The sequence below is a fragment of the Pollicipes pollicipes genome, unplaced genomic scaffold, assembly GCF_011947565.3.
Source record: "Pollicipes pollicipes isolate AB1234 unplaced genomic scaffold, Ppol_2.1 Scaffold_4295;HRSCAF=5057_pilon_pilon_pilon, whole genome shotgun sequence".
In the NCBI taxonomy this organism is placed as follows: domain Eukaryota; kingdom Metazoa; phylum Arthropoda; class Thecostraca; order Pollicipedomorpha; family Pollicipedidae; genus Pollicipes; species Pollicipes pollicipes.
Window position 1 is genome coordinate 25,409,727 of NW_023596461.1, and position 18,328 is coordinate 25,428,054.

Sequence of the window (18,328 nt, forward strand, 5' to 3'; positions counted from 1 at the left end):
CATGGTCCCACATCATTGCATCGGCTGCCCCAGGGGGGTGGCGCCGCCATTACAGTTTTCCGACAGCCCTCCGACGGCCCTCCAAGACTCCAAACCCCTCCCCCCCCCCCCCCCCCCCCTCCGCCTCCATTCGTCTCTGCCCGTGAGGTTCAAGGCCTATGGTTTAGGCACGGGAGCAGTTTTTTACCACGGTTTTATTGTATGGAATCCCGGGGTTTGGTGACCAAGCAAATGGCCTTTATTTGAAATCTCAGACACTACCATGAACAGTAACGCGAAGAGCCCAAAAGTGATTCAAAAGTAGTAAGACTCGCAAAAAGCCGAGTGAACATGCATGGTACGCAGGTGAAAGAACTGCTTAAGGCACCAGGGCAAACCAATATTAGAATCTCATTGATGCGCTAGGTACTGTACCTATTAACGATTGTGGGGTTTGTTGGTCAGTTCACAGTGCGTAAATGTACTGTCAATGGGGCTGGGACTCGCTCGTGCAAACTTATCCTTCCACCCCCCCCCCCCCCCACGTCGCAAACCCAGGCTGCGCCCCCGATCCTCACCCCCTTCGCCCGTGTAGCACGGATGGCTGTGCCACTTGTGTGGTAGTCAGGCCCCACTTTGTAAATAAGATAATGGCCGGAAAATCTCGCTTGAATCTCGTATTGTAGTCTACAAACTGCGCGGAGCGGTATGGATTATGCAGGCATTAGTGACTGAATCGGGTTCAAAGATTTCTGCATAAAACAGGCGGGAATTTTCATTTTAAGCACACGCATACTCATTTCGGTGTGCCGGCGATGTCCAATCGCATAGAAGGAACCGCACTTGGTCGAATGCATGGTTTAACATTGGGTATGAGACTTGCCTTAACCAGATGGCCAGGATCATAGCCATAATCTTGAGAATGACCAGATCAGATTAACGCATTCTCCGCATTTATGGTGTTAGTCCAAGAGCAGCGGTCCACTCATGTTTCCAGGACAGTTGGATCGTTTTTTGCAAAAGGAAAATGCCCTCATTATGCCGTTTTACATTCTTGCAAGAGGCCACTTCACAGGATGGCATCTTGCTGCCAAAAAAACTGCCTTTGATGCTCACTTTTGCCCCACGCGCACACACCACTTCAAAATTCTCCCATCCGCGACGTAATGGCACGCACTGAGGCAACACAACAATACAATCTTGATGCCACACTGCACGATAATCGCGATATTACATTTGATACATTATGTTCGTATTACACGGCCTTGACGATAATAGACAAGACCAAGCACAGCAATTCTGCGTGACGACTGCTTTCCACGCGACGCAGTCGACGTTGCCATGCAACGCCTCAGCGCGAGCCATTGCGACTTGTGACGTCACCGCCCAATGTTAACCAGGCGCCAGCCCGACCAATTTCTCAAGCTGCGATGATGACCCCCTGATTCTAGCCATCATGATACGGGCAGGCCGGGGGCAGCTAGCAACGCGTCTTAAAGGGAAAATTTCACGTTTAGAAATGTTGAAACTAGCATCAGATGTCAAGAAAAAGCTCAGTTACAACCATTGGCATAATCTTAAGTGGAAAAGACTGCCCTAGACAACACCATTCACTATTCAGTGACTATGCTACATATGCCATTGTTTCGGTGCGTCATGAAGTGCTTGCATGCCATTGAAGCATTGCCAAACCGGCCGTGCGCGATTACCGCCCCAGCTCTCACTGTGCTTCAATTTCCCGAGAGGTGGCCGTGGCGGTGCTGGAGTGTTTGCTGAACCAAATGTCATTATAAACGTGTGTTTTGGTCCTTTCTCGTAATGTTCTTGCATATTTATCCGTGGGCTTAAGGTGTTAACTTGTGTTGACATCCTCGATTGTGGCACCATTTTTAAGTTATTCGATTACAAGTCTTATTTCTGTAATAACGAATAAGGATGTCCGACTTTTTGTATTATGTAGCATAAAACGATTGGAAATGATTCGTGATTGAAATTTCCGCAGCGTGCCCGACATTGGCTGTAAGCCAGTTGACGTCTGTTATGTCTCGAAATCGTGCTCACAAACGTCAGGTATGCACGACCCATCGATTATATCCTTTTTGTCCTCGAATGCCACATGGCCGATGGGGTGGCAGGTTTTGAATGATGTTTCCTTGGCTTCATGTATGCCTCAATGACATTGAAATAGTCTGCACGAAATAGTCTACATATCTTTGCGGGCGTTTAGCTAAAAAAAAACTAGATAGCTTTATGTCTCAAGAAGAGCAGGGCTGTGAACTGCACCGAATGATCTTCATTGTGCCTAAGTCAGTACAAATCCCCCCATACAAAGTTAGAGACTCCCTTTGAACGGGTGATTTGACGGAAATATACAACGTCTCCCGATGAGTATTTGCTTCGCCGTACAACAGGGCTGGAACAGTGACATCGGATGCACGTAGTTGCATCCGCCACCCACGATTAACATTATTTTAGATTGGACACGGTACCTGTGCAAACCACCATTGCGACCGATCGGGTGGCCTGGAGCGAGACACCATCGGTGGGTCGACCGTACCTTTCATTATTACCTATTCAGACAAGCGTGTTCAGCTGGCAGCTCATAGCCCGATAGCCACGGTATTTGAATGCACACAGTCGCACGTGTAGCGCGCGAGCATAATTATTTTGCCGGGCCGCCATATTCTGGCCATTACGCTACGTGCAGGCCGGAAGCAGTCAGCAATGCGCCTGAAATGGAGTCTTCCACCATTGTAAGGGGTTTCAAACTGAAAAGCCATCTTGACGATCACTTAGTGCAGTTTGCAGCCTTGGCCCTCTTGACCTAAAGCATGAAGTTTCTGAGCTACACGCCCGCGAAGATGTGCGTACTATTTCGGGGAGACCTTTTCAAGGCCACCAAAGCATCCATGAGGTCATTATAACGTCACTTAAGTCCTGTCATTCAGCTGGTCATTGGATGATCACGCCTACGATGACTTAATCAAACAATTGCGTATTTAGGATCATATTTAACAGAGAGTTTGTGTTGTCTGGAGTAGACCTTCCCACCTAAAAGTGCACCAATGGCTATACATAAGCTTGCGTCATCATCGATGATGTTTCATCAAACATAATGCATTGCCTCTAAACGCGCGCTTTGAATAAACAAATGATGCCCTCCGGTGAGCGATTTACTTTGCTCACCAATAGTATACCCACCACAACATCATGCTGACGACACAAAGCACGTTACTCATATTCCAGGGGCCATGCGCCTTTCTCCAAGAAAAAATATCACGTCTTCGGTCCACGTGTTTTGATGGTTTCGCCGTTTTCCGCTACTACCACCAGCATTTTAAAATTCGCGTCATGGTGTGTTACTCGAGTTGCATTAGGAGTAAGACAACGCATTTTAGTTATTGCTTCTGCGTTTAACCATTCTGTGCGGAGTTTGGTTCCCCGCCGTGCCCGCCGTTTCTGCCGGGGTTAGAGGCAGGCGTCACCATATGGTCTCAGGAGCGTCGTAAAGCCCCAGTGGCGCGCAGACACTCGCTGTTTGTTGGTTCTACTTAAAAGAACTGTTAGTGTGTCGGAAGACAAGTTCCATATTGTGAACGCCGAACAAAGTGTAACGGTGGACCAGCCAAATATTGGAGAGCCCAGCCAAACAGTGGTGTGGGAGGGGGGGGGGGGGCAGCCCAACATTGGAATCCCAGCTCAACATTGGGGGCAATGCCTCCCCTGAAGAGAATTGAAGTTCCACCCCTGTTCCCCTCCGCTGCTAACTGTCGGGTCAGCGTATTTCGGCCATCCAGCGCGCCCTCGTGGCCCGGAGTGCATCACATCCGCCCGACCGCTTGGTTCCAGTGTGTGCCGCACGCCGGCGGCTAGCTCCGCCCACTCCACCTGCGGCGCCCTTACCTGCCGCGCCAGGCTGGCGGTGGCGCTGGCGGCCAGTGAGGGGCGCGTCGGTGAGTGGCTGGGACGCGGTGTGCGCGAAGCTCGCCGAGTTGTGGATACAACGGTGAATGGCGAGCCGCTGCAGGCTGGGGACGAAAATGGTCACCGCTCGAGCATGGATCGGCGGCAAATTATCGTCAGTTTCATCGTTGACCCGCTGACCTTCGTCGCACGTGCAGGTGAGACGGCAGGTGTGCAGAAGTCATCCACTTTCACCGGTCATTGACTTTGGGCGGAAACGTGCCGCTCCTTTCCGCGTTCATGGCGAGGGTAGCGGCAACGAAAATCGGTGGCGTTTTGGGAGTAAATGTAAGATAACGGTGAAAATGACATCCAGGAAAGATGCGAATGACAGGGGATTGTTTCATTGGTAACACCGGCGGTGAGGTCTATTTTTTAAATAGACATGTCGGAGGTCGAAATGATTCGTTTTCATAAACTGCTTGGCTAATCTATTGGCAATAAACGCCGTCACAAGTAGCCGTTGTTGACCCGCCAATACCATAGCCAAGCTGTCCAAGCTGCCCCAAGCTGGCGCATTATCTAAAACTTCCGAGCCCAGGAATCTCACATTCGCAAACATTTGTCTTAGTGCGCCTCATAATCACAAACGGCTTGTGCAATCAAGTTTCGAGAAGGGCTGCACACGGTTGCACATGTATTCCGGCGTTGACGTTGCCCACCGCTCGCTTGCGGTGCCCAGGCCGAGGCTCAGCCTGAGGACGCGCCATCGCCGCCATGCGACTGTGCTTCCGCTGCCGCATCCGCCGCAGCACGGCCCTGCTGCTGGCCTTGCTGGCTGGGGCCGCCACGCTCTACATCCTGTACTGGCGCGCCGAGCTGGAGGACTCGGACCCAGACGTGTTACGCGTCATCAGGTGAGGCCGAACGGGCCCTGACATACGTAATGCTCCTTATTTGCCTATCATGACGTCACTGTGACCATGCTTTTAAGTATCCGTATTGGTCAGCGCGGCTCAGCAGTGCTGCGTGATTTTGCACGCCGTTGTGCACCATTTAATGTCTGGCGTGGCGGTAAAACAAATAACGTGAAATTAATCAGACCGCACGGAATCAAACCGCGGAGCAAACTTAACTATGTGACCGGTGGATCGACTGAAGTGCCCACCAACGAATTGCTCTTGTGATTATAAGTCCCTGATCAAATATTTTCGCGAACTGCGCCGCCAGGAAGTGAGGTGGCGTTTTCACCGACCGTACTTGTGTCTTAACAGACAATCCAAGCATCAAAAGGAGTATATCAACAAGAAAGGGATCCACGTGGTAGTCGGCCATTACATGGGCGACCCAGCGCCGGAGAATTTGACGCAAGGTAGGCTGAAGGGCTGAGACCGAGAGAAAGACTACCCGACTAAAGCCTAGTTTGGAAGTTCTCGGTTCACCCCATCGATGTAGGGCATTGTATTTTAGGGAAGATGACTGACTTGTGCCCAGTGGTGCAGCAAGGACTTCGCCCAGGGGGGCCGTATCAGGTCATAGAGGGTCATTACGGCCAATAGACCTCGTTTCGTCGCTTGGGAGGGGGGGGGGGGCTGTTTCTTTAACGGGGACCTTTTTAGGCTTAGGATCCTATTTTGATGCCTCGCGGAACCATTTCCGTTTTGTTTAGAAGCCTTGCAGGCGTCTTAAAATACCAAAATGTGCTGGGGTCTTGGGAGCCAGGGGTCCCACAATCTCCAAAGGGGGATGGCCCCTTAATTTGCACCTTGGCTACAACACTTCGAGAGTCCGCTACAGTCACAGCCTCACATTCGCACGGCCCAGGCCGGTGCACCTCAGGCGAAGGCTCGCTAGGCTCAGATTCATACGGCTCCTGGCGCCTCTGACCTTGTGCCAGTGGAATTTGGTGCCGATTAGTACGCACATTGGTCGAGCTCTACATGGAGGGATGCACGTCATGAAAGACACACACTCTTCAGCAGGATCGTCTTCCGCCCCTCCTCGGACGCGTGGTGGTGACACGCAATCCATCTTGTTCTCCGTAGCAAAGGCAGGAATCGATGCAAAAGAGCTCAGCTAACGTTTCGTCATCTTTCTGTGACTGACCAGACTGTACTGTATCCCGTTTTTTCATTCTGATTGCAAATTGCCAGAATAAATACTGGGAGTAATTAATAGTTCGACATGAGATAAGATCGACATCAGCGCGTGTGTGCGTGTGTGTGTGGAGGCACGACGGCCGTGTGACGAGAGCGTCTCGAGGGTGTAGCACATTTTGTGCTGTGCTGTGCTGTGCTGTGCTGTGCTGTGCTGTGCTGTGCTGTGTTGTGCTGTGCTGTGATGTAACACGACCACGGACCTGATAGCCGTGTCCATATCTGCGTTGGTGTGAAGATCCATCAATGCGTTCCGTTGCGTTGACCGCCCGTGCCGCCGGTCCAGAGGTGCTCAACACCAACGGCTACCGACCGGTGTCTGGCGAGGGCGAGAAGGGGCTGCCGGTCATCATACCGTCCAGCCTAAGCGAGAAGATGCGCCGGCTCTACCGCATCAACGAGTTCAACCTGCTGGCTTCTGACCGCATCTCCGTCAACCGCTCACTACCCGACGTTCGCAAAACACTGTGAGTCGCCCGGTCACACTGTGTAGGCCCAGAACTTCTAAGAAGCGCGCACGTCAGTGACGCGCCGTATCTTTAGTACAGTGATGTGTTGCATCCTTAGGATGATATAAGATATGGTAGGTTGCGTGTAACATGTTACATGTTCAGATGTATCGTGAATGTCATGGTGTCAATTTTCCTTTACTACGCCATCAGTTTAAAAGCACATTACGTGTTTAACGTACACAGCGGTATAATGTTGAAGAGCGTTTAAGTAAGTAATGCGATGACAAAAGACCTGCCTTTGTACCCTGAGACGGTGGTATCGCAGGAAGCGTTCAGCGGCATCACTGCGCATTTTGGGACGCTACGCCTTGCAGACAAAATCAGTTGCGGAAAACACACATCTGCCATCAAACTTTTACTACCTTGATTTTCCTGGTTAGAACACTAACTCAGTTTCAACTGAGTTTGCTCGCTTTGAAACTAGCTACGAAACATTTAAAGCTTTTCTTAAGTAAATTAGAAAGCTGTTTTTTACTCAAGCCTTATGGAAAGTTGGCTTTTATTGAAAAAAACTTACAATCTCTTTCTGCCACGTGTATGGGGAATCAGAGGTACGGGGGTGTGATTCCCCGCGTTAACCGCCATCCCTACAGGGCTCAGAGGCAGGCGATGCCATGTACAGCTTCTGAGAATGTTGTAAAGTCACAATGACAACAATCGTAATGACCAAATTCCAAGTAATTAAAATCTGTCGGTGGAATGTGACCATCGCGAGTTAAGGAATGACGCGAAAACGTGCGAGCTCAAAAAACCGTGCCTACCTCATCGTTAACGTCGTCATATTGCGTGACATGGTGTTACCTGATAACAATATCCTAACGCAAGACAGAAATTGGCAACATTTGCTCAAAGTGTGTGCATAAAAACTAAGGAGGTGTGCCAATGACCAATTCGATGGTTAGGGATATATCATGTGAGACAAACGCAGGACATTCGGCCTGTCCTAGCTTTATTTTACTCGTTGCGTATGCGTACTCGTAAACCGCTCATGCACGCATACATATGCTGTACAGTATACAACTTACGAGATGAGCGGAACCACTCAGGAACAGGAACTTGAAGGGAAGTTCCCGTTGCAGCGCAACTGAGTGAGCTATCCGTCCACACCAGACGACTTAGGCAGGTCTGCTCCAGAGCAAGTTTTGCGAGCGAGTCTGCATGCTGACCTCGCCTTCATGTCTTCTTACCGGGAAGTTTGCTGGCTACGGTTCGACCCGGCCACTCAGGCTTTTGACTGGTTTATATTTGTGCAACTATGCGTGGCATCGTGGCGCAGCTCTCATCAACAAGCGGCACAACTGGTTCGACGTCAGCATAAAAGATTCGCAACGCTTCCCCCCCCCCCCCCCCACAGCCGAGAACGTGCGCGCGCCGGGCACAGCCTCCACAATCTGCGTCATACACAAGATATGTTGCAATTTCGAGGAATCTAAACAAGGCTTTGAGAGGTTTTACAAAAAAGATTTTCTTTTTGAATACTCTGCGGGTGTACAACACTCCTGCATAGCCATTATAATCGAAATTGCCATTAGAATCAAAAGAGTCGGATATATCAGCCATTTAGAATCCTATGTCACCAATCTGGTGACACATGACTCACACGGCGCCATTGCTCCGTGTGAATCCTATGTCACCCGCACTTGCAAACCATATTTCGGGTACTCCAATGCCCATCACCTGACACCCAGCTGCTCGTTTATTTACTGGGTTCGTCGAAACGGATCGGAGCAGGCCGTTGAGATGTGCTGACTTTTCCTCAACATCTTTGTGCGCGTCGAGTCAAATTTTCAGGCACAGACATGAGAAGGGGCATTTCCAGGGCCCAGTATTGGAAACGATCTCTAACGAAGTTTGGCAATCACACCAGGAGGGTGATATCAACCCCTTGGCTCTGTACGCACTGTCTTGCAGTCACAGAAGTAACTGATACTTCCGGTGAGTGAGGCGTTGAATCAAGAAAGTATGTTTATTGTAGTGTAGCAAAAATCAACCAAACAGCTCCCGAGCTCTCAGGGGGGCGAAATCTGCGAGACCTTGATTCACCTCTGTCACGATCGACTACGACTGCCACAGTATTTCACAGCATCCATGCAGCAGAAATTATTTCTTGGGTCATGATGCCGCGCATATCACCCGGCGTGGTGAAGTTAATTATGTCTGATCAGCAACTATGTCTTTGTAACCATCTGACCTAGAAAGTGTGCCAAAGCGTGGGGGAAGCAAGACAGGGAACAAGTTCCCATTCTTGTAAAAATGGGCCCACGTCGAGCGGGTGCAATTTCCACTTTGACACCAAGGAGGAATATCTAGGCACCCGTCCATTATTTGGCCATAGTTGCAATACAGCGAGGAAAATGACATCTGGCGGATGAGTGGCGAATAGATTATCCGCAAGATTATCCGTGTGCCATTTTGCTAGCTTTCTAAATATAGCCAGGAAATCAAATATGGTGGATGAGTCTGGCCGTATGAGGCAATGCAAGCATAGTCTTAACAATCATGCAAGCATAATCTCAGCTAAAGGCGTGATGTAAGATGGCGTTGCACACGGCGGATTACACACGATGTAGCGTCTTGGGAAAGGCGCAAGCTACACTGGCGTAACAAGCGCCATGTTTGCTTTCCAACTGCAGAAAAGGAACCTTGACTTTTTCTGGTCTACTCGACAGGTGCCAAGAGAAGACATACAACGTCAGCAAGCTACCCTCGGCGTCGGTCATCATCGTGTTCCACAACGAGGCTTGGTCCACGCTGCTGCGGACCATCCACAGCGCTATCAATCGGTCGCCGGCGCCGCTGCTCCGCGAGGTGATCCTGGTGGACGACGCCAGTGAACGCAGCTTCCTGGGCCGGCCGCTAGACGAGTATGTGGCGCGCCTGTCGGTGCCCACACGCATCGTGCGGATCGAGGAGCGGACTGGCCTGATCCGGGCTCGACTGATGGGCGCTCAGGAGGCGGCAGCTGACGTCATTGTGTTCCTGGACGCGCACTGCGAGTGCACGGAAGGTGAGAGGGAAACGTCTCGGGCGCCCGGTCTGTCCTCAAGACAGCGTCGGCGTTTGTTGCGATACGAGCGCCTAACGCTTACAAGACTTGCACCACTATATGGCCATTATGAACTCTGCGATGCGTGTTGCTGATCTCCAATGCTGCTGATTTATCTTCCCACCAGATGTGTTCGCCTGAGTTGGCGCTTTCCCAGCTCACCTCTCGTCGCTGACACATGGCCCGTCGCCTGCTCGAGCTGAGCGTGTGGCCGCTAGATACGCCCCGCCGTCCGCCGACAGGCTGGCTTGAGCCGCTGCTGACACGGATCGCCGAGAGCCCCACCTCCGTCGTCTGCCCCGTCATCGACATCATCAACGACGACACGTTCGCGTACACGCGCAGCTTCGAGCTGCACTGGGGAGGCTTCAACTGGCAGCTGCACTTCCGCTGGTTCACGCTGGGCGAGCGCGAACTGGCGGCGCGCCGGCAGGACAACACGGCACCGTTCAGGTGGGCGCACCGCCGGCGGCCGACCGGCATCGCCTGACTCGCGGCCGGGCATGCTTCGGCGGAGTATGAGAAGGGCCGCCGCGCCGGGCCACGGGTGCTTGGCTGGTCCTGCCGGCAGCAAGACCTCTTGTAGGCCTCGGGACGGGGGCAATGGACCCGTGTCACGTTTGGATGTAATGCATCATTAATACCCGCCTGTAAATCCAATCACAACCGTTAAAACCACGAGTGACGCTTTAACCGTTCAGCTGATTTTTCCGGCCTGTCACCCGTGCTGCCGGCTGTTGCATGACAGGCGGACGGGCCGTCTCTCGCCGTTTGTGTGCCCGCACGTTGTCATGACAGCCGGCCGTGCCGTCTCTCGCCATCTGTGTACCCGCACGCTGTCATGATAGCCGGCCGTGCCGTCTCTCGCAGTTTGTGTGCCCGCCCGCTGACATGACAGCCACGCGTGCCGTCTCTCACCGTCTGTGTGCCTGCGCGCCGACATAACAGCCGATCGTGCTATCTCTCGCCTTCTGTGTGCCTGCACGCTGACATGACAGCTGGCCGTGCCGTCTCTCGCCGTCTGTGTACCCGCACGCTGACATGTCAGTCAGGCGTGCGTCTCTCACCATCTGTGTACCCGCACGCTGTCATGACAGCTGGCCGTGCCGTCTCTCGCCGTCTGTGTACCCGCACGCTGACATGTCAGCCAGGCGTGTCGTCTCTCGCCGTCTGTGTGCCTGCCCGCTGACATGACAGCTGGCCGTGCCGTCTCTCGCCGTCTGTGTACCCGCACGCTGACATGACAGCCAGGCGTGCCGTCTCTCACCATCTGTGTACCCGCACGCTGTCATGACAGCTGGCCGTGCCGTCTCTCGCCGTCTGTGTACCCGCACGCTGACATGACAGCCAGGCGTGCCGTCTCTCACCATCTGTGTACCCGCACGCTGTCATGACAGCTGGCCGTGCCGTCTCTCGCCGTCTGTGTACCCGCACGCTGACGTGTCAGCCAGGCGTGCCGTCTCTCGCCGTCTGTGTGCCTGCCCGCTGACATGACAGCTGGCCGTGCCGTCTCTCGCCGTCTGTGTACCCGCACGCTGACATGACAGCCAGGCGTGCCGTCTCTCGCCGTCCGTGTGCCTGCGCGTTGACCAGCGTGCGACGGTGCTGGCAGGACGCCTGCGATGGCCGGCGGGCTGTTCGCCATCAGTCGGGACTTCTTCTACCAGTCTGGCTCTTACGACCGCGACATGGACATCTGGGGTGGCGAAAACATCGAGATGTCGCTCCGGGTCAGTGCTTAGCCACCCGGATGTCGCTTCAGACCAGCATTTAAGTCTCCCGTGCGGTGTTAGGCCTGTGGAATCCCACTCCGGGGGTCAGTGTCTGGTTCGTTAGATGTCGCACCTGGTGCATTATTTAGCCATTCGGATGTCGTTGCAGGTCGCCGCGTGGCCGTTCAGATCCCAGTTGATAACCCTGGCAGATTCGACACCATAATTGCTGGGAAAATCCGCACGGTGGTGGTTGCCGCAGTGGACTCGGCCTAAAGGTGCTGGAAGCAGATAAAGCACTTAATTGTCATGTTACTCTACCATGGTGGCGTCCTCGAACACAGCTACAATGGAAGGAAGTAGTGTCCGCTGTCATTATCTCAGTCTGTCAGTGACTGTAGCTGAGGGCTGATAGCTGCGTCCAAACTTCACCCCATCCCCGGCTTTGAGCGTTTCATTATGTGAACTGGGGTTAGACGCTGCTTCGATCAGCATCTTGTCACACATGGTGTCTGAATTACGAGTTAGCCATCAGGAGTTAGACACCAGGGGGCTCCTGATCGCTGACTCGCAATTCAATTACCTTTTCGGTTGTATAATCAGCTGCACAATCTGCCCAGCCGCAGGGTGGCTGATTGGCCAGCACTTGGATGGTCAAGGTCATACGTTTTCCATATGACCAATTCCCATACTTGAATGGTCATTACGTACATAGCCACGGTGGCCGGCACTTGATGTCGAGTTATTCACCCCTGGATTTTCCCAAATACCCAAGGACCTGGATTCTGTCCCGAATGTCCACCATCCACAGTTCTGCGTGGTCACATCAGCGCAGCGGTTGTGCAAGCCTCCGGTTGAGAACGGTTGCTATTTCTGCTCGCTTGTGTACGTGCTGTGTGTCCGCCTCGAGCGGCCCCGTGGCCGACTCAGTGGCCTGCCCTCCGGACCCGCCGGGCGGCGCCCGCGCGACTACAGTCGGTGCCGCTGCCTGACGGCTGCCGCTGGCTCGGCGCGACCCTCCGCTCGCCGGTGCTGACCGGCCGCCTCCCGCCGGCCAGGTCTGGATGTGTGGCGGCAGTGTGGAGATCCACCCGTGCTCCCACGTGGGCCACATCTTCCGCAAGAACTCGCCGTACACGTTCCCACGCAAGGGCGGAGTGGGCGGCGTGCTGTACCACAACTTGGCACGGGTGGCCGCCGTCTGGATGGAGAAGTGGGCTGACTTCTTCTTCAAGGTCAACCCAGGTCAGTTAATGAGCCTGGCGACCAACGGCTGGCAATGGCCTGAGGTTGTGCTAATTTTTAGTGACGTCGAGCTGCATACGAGGGGAGAGTGGTAGATTTGACATTCACAGAGGTCGAATCATCACCTCACAAATGGATCATCGTCTCCTTACTAGCTGAAGTCATCTCCGAATCAAATGAGGTAATCTCCTAAGCAAATGCATTCGTCTCCTACCCAACTGAAGTATTTTACGTAGCAACCAATCTCACCGCAGCCCCGTTTATATCAATTGGTACGCTGGTAATTCGCTGCAGTAATACCAACGGTTATGAGCCTCACCAATGCGTGAGACCCCCGACCATTTCTAGCCTACGCAGTATATTCAGAATATGTCATCCTTGTCAACTCAAATCGTCCATTGGTGATTTGTTTCCGAATGATGTGGCCCGCTCTTGATCTGAGCCACTCACCGAGTCGGGTTTTACTTTCACGGTGCATGCTATGACCGCCGGCTTCCCGCGGCGTGCCGCTCTGGCACAAGCCAGGCGTGCGTACCTGGGCGAGCAGCCCGCGTGCCGCCCACCCCTTGCCCCGTTCATCGCGTCTGACGTGTGGCGTCCCCAGAGGCGGCCAAACTGAAGGACGAACTGCGGGTCACCCACCGGATGATGGTCCGCGAGCGCATGAGCTGCCACAACTTCAAGTGGTACCTGGACAACATCTGGCCGGAGCACTTCTTCCCCGACGACGACCGCTTCTTCGGCAAGGTGAGCTGACTGGCCGGGGAGCTGATGGAACATCTGGCAAGGGATCGGATGTGTGACGTCCCCGCTGCGAGACACGCCGAGCTGGTGCTCTTGACGCGACGTCCAATGACGCGTGTCCGTCTGCTCCCTGCGAGACGTGCCGAGCTGGTACTGTTGACGTGACGTCCAATGACGCGTGTCCGTCTGTCCCCTGAGAGACGTGCCGAGCTGGTACTGTTGACGCGACGTCCAATGACGCGTGTCCGTCTGCTCCCTGCGAGACACGCCGAGCTGGTGTTATTAACGTGACTGTCGATGGCGCGTGTTCGACTGCTCCTTGAGAGACGTGCCGAGCTGGTGCTCTTGACGCGACGTCCAATGACGCGTGTCCGTCTGTCCCCTGAGAGACGCGCCGAGCTGGTGCTCTTGACGCGACGTCCAATGACGCGTGTCCGTCTGCTCCCTGCGAGACGTGCCGAGCTGGTGCTCTTGACGTGACGTCCAATGACGCGTGTCCGTCTGTCCCCTGAGAGACGCGCCGAGCTGGTGCTCTTGACGCGACGTCCAATGACGCGTGTCCGTCTGTCCCCTGAGAGACGCGCCGAGCTGGTGCTCTTGACGCGACGTCCAATGACGCGTGTCCGTCTGCTCCCTGCGAGACACGCCGAGCTGGTGTTATTAACGTGACTGTCGATGGCGCGTGTTCGACTGCTCCTTGAGAGACGTGCCGAGCTGGTGCTCTTGACGCGACGTCCAATGACGCGTGTCCGTCTGTCCCCTGAGAGACGCGCCGAGCTGGTGCTCTTGATGTGACGTCCAATGACGCGTGTCCGTCTGTCCCCTGAGAGACGCGCCGAGCTGGTGCTCTTGACGCGACGTCCAATGACGCGTGTCCGTCTGTCCCCTGAGAGACGCGCCGAGCTGGTGCTCTTGACGCGACGTCCAATGACGCGTGTCCGTCTGTCCCCTGAGAGACACGCCGAGCTGGTGCTCTTGACGCGACGTCCAATGACGCGTGTCCGTCTGTCCCCTGAGAAACGCGCCGAGCTGGTACTGTTGACGCGACGTCCAATGACGCGTGTCCGTCTGTCCCCTGAGAGACGCGCCGAGCTGGTGCTCTTGACGCGACGTCCAATGACGCGTGTCCGTCTGTCCCCTGAGAGACACGCCGAGCTGGTGCTCTTGACGCGACGTCCAATGACGCGTGTCCGTCTGTCCCCTGAGAGACGCGCCGAGCTGGTGCTCTTGACGTGACGTCCAATGACGCGTGTCCGTCTGCTCCCTGCGAGACGTGCCGAGCTGGTGCTCTTGACGCGACGTCCAATGACGCGTGTCCGTCTGTCCCCTGAGAGACGCGCCGAGCTGGTGCTCTTGACGCGACGTCCAATGACGCGTGTCCGTCTGTCCCCTGAGAGACGCGCCGAGCTGGTGCTCTTGACGCGACGTCCAATGACGCGTGTCCGTCTGTCCCCTGAGAGACGCGCCGAGCTGGTACTGTTGACGTGACGTCCAATGACGCGTGTCCGTCTGTCCCCTGAGAGACGCGCCGAGCTGGTACTGTTGACGTGACGTCCAATGACGCGTGTCCGTCTGTCCCCTGAGAGACGCGCCGAGCTGGTGCTCTTGACGCGACGTCCAATGACGCGTGTCCGTCTGTCCCCTGAGAGACGCGCCGAGCTGGTACTGTTGACGTGATGACCAATGACGCGTGTCCGTCTGCTCCCACACGCCGAGCTGTCGTTATTAACATGACGGCCGATGACGCGTGTCCGGCTGTCCCCTGAGAGACGCGCCGAGCTGGTACTGTTGACGTGACGTCCAATGACGCGTGTCCGTCTGCTCCCGCCAGGTGCGGAATGAGAAGCTGGAGCACTGCCTGCAGCGTCCGTCACCGACGGGCACGGGACAGCCGTCCGGCCCCGCCACCGTCACCGACTGCGCCTCCAACTGGTACACCCCGCAGCTGTTCGTCATGACCATGGAGGGTAGGTGCTCTGACGCCGAGGCCCGACGCCTGTGCTCTGACGTCGGCTTACTGAACGCCTGCCCTGTTAGTGTGGTGCTGTCGGGATTGTGGCCAACTCAACGTCTCCCCTTGACGTTGCAGGGAAGGGGTGCGAGGCCGTTGTAATAGTCAGTGGATCAAGGTGTCAGGGGCCAATGTGTTGTTTCTTAAAACTGACACATTTTAATGTGGCGTTGTATACAAATAACAGATGTAAAATCACTATAACCCACAAGGCCGCTTATGACTATCCAAATTCAATAGGACTGATAGTGTGATGATGAAAACTTAATGGTGCCATTTGCGCCCAGTATTACTGTGTTCTAGAGTTGATTTCAATAACTGTGATTCGTGTACTCACTCAGAGCGCTTTACGGTTGAGCCGACTCTGCAATACATTGGACGGAACTTGTTTGTTAGGTCACACCGCGACTGCGGACTGTGTTTGGGCTGTCGTGTCCGTTTGTAACAGGCCGTCCACTCTGACGACGGGCATGGCATGGCGCCATGCCCGTCCTTCGACCGCCGAGCTCACCAGCGTCCGCCTGTGGCGCCGCTGTCCGCCGACAGGGTACATCATGACGGACGAGTCGGTGTGCCTGGACGTGCCCGACGGCGGCCAGCAGGAGGCGGAGGGCCGCGCCCGCCTGCACGGCTGCAGCCAGCTGTCGCGCCAGAAGTGGTACCACGACCAAAAGACGTCAGAGCTGGTGCACGTGGACTCGGCCAAGTGCCTGGACCTGCCGACCGCGGCCAACCCCGAGAGCCTGGTAGTCATGGCCTGCTCCGGCGCGCCCAGTCAGCGCTGGACGCTGGAGCGGGTGCCGTGGACGTGATGGAGCCGGTGCTGCACGCTGTCCCAGCCACCGCACCCAGCGGCCGTCTGGAGCATGTCCAGCGGGCAAGACCAGTCAACACCAGTCCTGAGGATGAACTTTCCGTGGCCGTTGGCGGTGTCTCCACGGACAATGCAGCGTACTCTCGCCAGCTGCCTGTGACATCTGCGCACCGTGTGCGCCATTAAGTGGTATGGTCGGCTTATGCGCCATTTTGTGGTGTGGTCGGCTTGTGCGCCATTTCGGGGTGTGATCGGCTTGTGCGCCATTTCGAGGCGTGGTCGGCTTGCGCGCCATTTCGTGATGTGGTCGGTTTGTGCGCCAATAAGTGGTGTGGTCAGCTACTCAGCAGGCTACTGGCTCAGTAGTGACCGTGGGGACTTTGAGCATTGTAGGGAAATATGCGGATGATACCGAAGATTCCTAATATGTGAGACTATTGAGACTACTACTCAGCGAAATGCATTAGCGTGCCTTTTTCACCTAACATCTGCTCTGCATTCCCGTGTAGCTCATTAAAACATCGCGTACGACTTAGTTATTTTACTTATTCTGGCATTAAGGTCAGTTAATGGAACCAGCATGTGGATCCCATAGCAAGCAGCTGATACACAACATGTGTTGTAGAGATGGCACTGCGACGAGCAAGGCTTCTGTACATTCCTGGTTCGGGCTATCAGCGTGCGAATGCGCCGACTCTCACTAGCATCGCCCGCGTACTTACCAAAGCTGCTCTTGTGATACACGGGCGTGCGCCGCGCGCCGTGCTGATGTTTCAGGACTTTGTTTTGGCATGGCGACGGGCGTCATTTGTCTCGTTTTTAGGTCGTTAATAAATATTTGCAGAATTCGCTACGAAGGATTTTGTCATTGCTCAACAAAACGAGAATCTTCTCCGCATTACGGAGGCTCCCACTCCCTTCACCCCCGTCCAGATTCGCCTTTTTGTTCCCAACGTGGGCTGGTAGGGGGTGCGAACCTCCGCTGGCGTTTCTTAACCAATAAAAATGGAGCTTAGAGGAAAACGCCAGTGGATTGGGTGAGATGAGATGAGTTGAGAGAGCTCAAAGATACCTCGCGACTAGTGTTAGCTCCTGTGTTTTTAGGTTGGTGATTGACCCCATCATGCCAGGTCAGAGATAAGATTTTCCAGGACATGGCACTTTTGGCTTTACATCATGCCTACGAGACTATGTCTCCTACCAACGCAAATTTAAGCAAGCGTGCTCTTTGTGCAATTCTGAGCGCAATGGCGTGTATCCTCGGGAGCGCGCGGTTATGTCATGTGACTCCGTAGAAATGTTGGCCCGCCGCGAGCATTCCGCAGCGTCGTCGGTCGCGGCCGCCCGTCCGCTCAGGTCCGCGGGCGGGCCGGCCGCGATGGATCCTCTTATCGGACAGGTGCGATCTACTGGAAACTGATAGCCCTGTACCAGTGCAATGGGATGCACGCAGTCGGCGCTTTCGCGCGCGATTCTGAGTATTTTTCCCGGGTCACCGTATTTTGGCTATCCTGTTACGGGCAGGCCGGCCGTAGTTAGAAATGTGCCGTCAAAGATCGATTAAGATAAGTTCATGTCAGCCGACGAATGGCTTGAACGACGACGACGAACGTGTCGACGACGAACGGTTTATTACCTTATGCGTTGGCCAGAGCTGGTGTGAGCCATCACCTGCCAGTGTAGCACACTTGTACTACTATAAAATCCATTTGATTTGGCCGATTCCCACCAGCGCCTCACTCAATGTTGGTCGGGCGACCGCAGTGCCGATTTCCAAGGTGTGAGGCCAAATAAAAATACTTCGAGACGAGCGTAGCGGGTGCAACCAGCTGCATTCACTGTGTGGTCACTATCGATCGGCAATGTAAATCGTTTTCGGACGAAAATACTTTTTATGTTCAAGTTACCCCTTCGCGGCGCGTCGCTAACTGCGCCATCCTTGAAGCGTGATGATCGGAATACGGTGGTGCGGAAAAACTTTTCTTCTCGCACTCGACTGTGTGCATTTGATAGCACTGCTCATTGGCTATCAGCTGGAAGTACAAAACAATTGTTCAGTTAGCATGTCCATATTATACAGCCCCCCCTCCCCCCAACATCGTCCCTCTCATGATGATGACATGCCGCCCACAGAGGTGATGTGCGATGTCACGAAGCCCAGTCTCAAACAATTTTAGTTGTGCGCTGTGAGTCGGACCATTAGCAC

At 54.3% G+C, this 18,328-nt stretch overlaps 1 protein-coding gene across 1 annotated transcript; it reads left to right on the forward strand.

The window, feature by feature from the left end:
* Positions 1 to 4,714: 4,714 nt before the first annotated feature.
* Positions 4,715 to 16,975, forward strand: LOC119096230 (polypeptide N-acetylgalactosaminyltransferase 3). The gene is made up of 10 exons (XM_037219032.1): positions 4,715 to 4,799; positions 5,157 to 5,254; positions 6,325 to 6,505; positions 9,220 to 9,557; positions 9,839 to 10,049; positions 11,209 to 11,326; positions 12,367 to 12,553; positions 13,158 to 13,300; positions 15,129 to 15,264; positions 15,855 to 16,975. Exons 2-10 carry the CDS (start codon positions 5,221 to 5,223, stop codon positions 16,118 to 16,120), a joined length of 1,614 nt encoding a protein of 537 aa, XP_037074927.1. The 5' UTR covers positions 4,715 to 4,799; positions 5,157 to 5,220; the 3' UTR covers positions 16,121 to 16,975.
* The last annotated feature ends 1,353 nt before the right edge of the window (positions 16,976 to 18,328 follow it).

What these genes read in the sequence shown, in the direction of transcription:
- LOC119096230 (XM_037219032.1), top strand. Translation starts at nt 5,221, where the DNA reads ATGGGCGACCCAGCGCCGGAGAATTTGACGCAAG. An exon ending in GCCGGAGAATTTGACGCAAG is followed by an intron (nt 5,255 to 6,324) that starts GTAGGCTGAAGG and finishes CCGCCGGTCCAG; the next exon opens with AGGTGCTCAACACCAACGGC. An exon ending in GCACTGCGAGTGCACGGAAG is followed by an intron (nt 9,558 to 9,838) that starts GTGAGAGGGAAA and finishes GTCCGCCGACAG; the next exon opens with GCTGGCTTGAGCCGCTGCTG.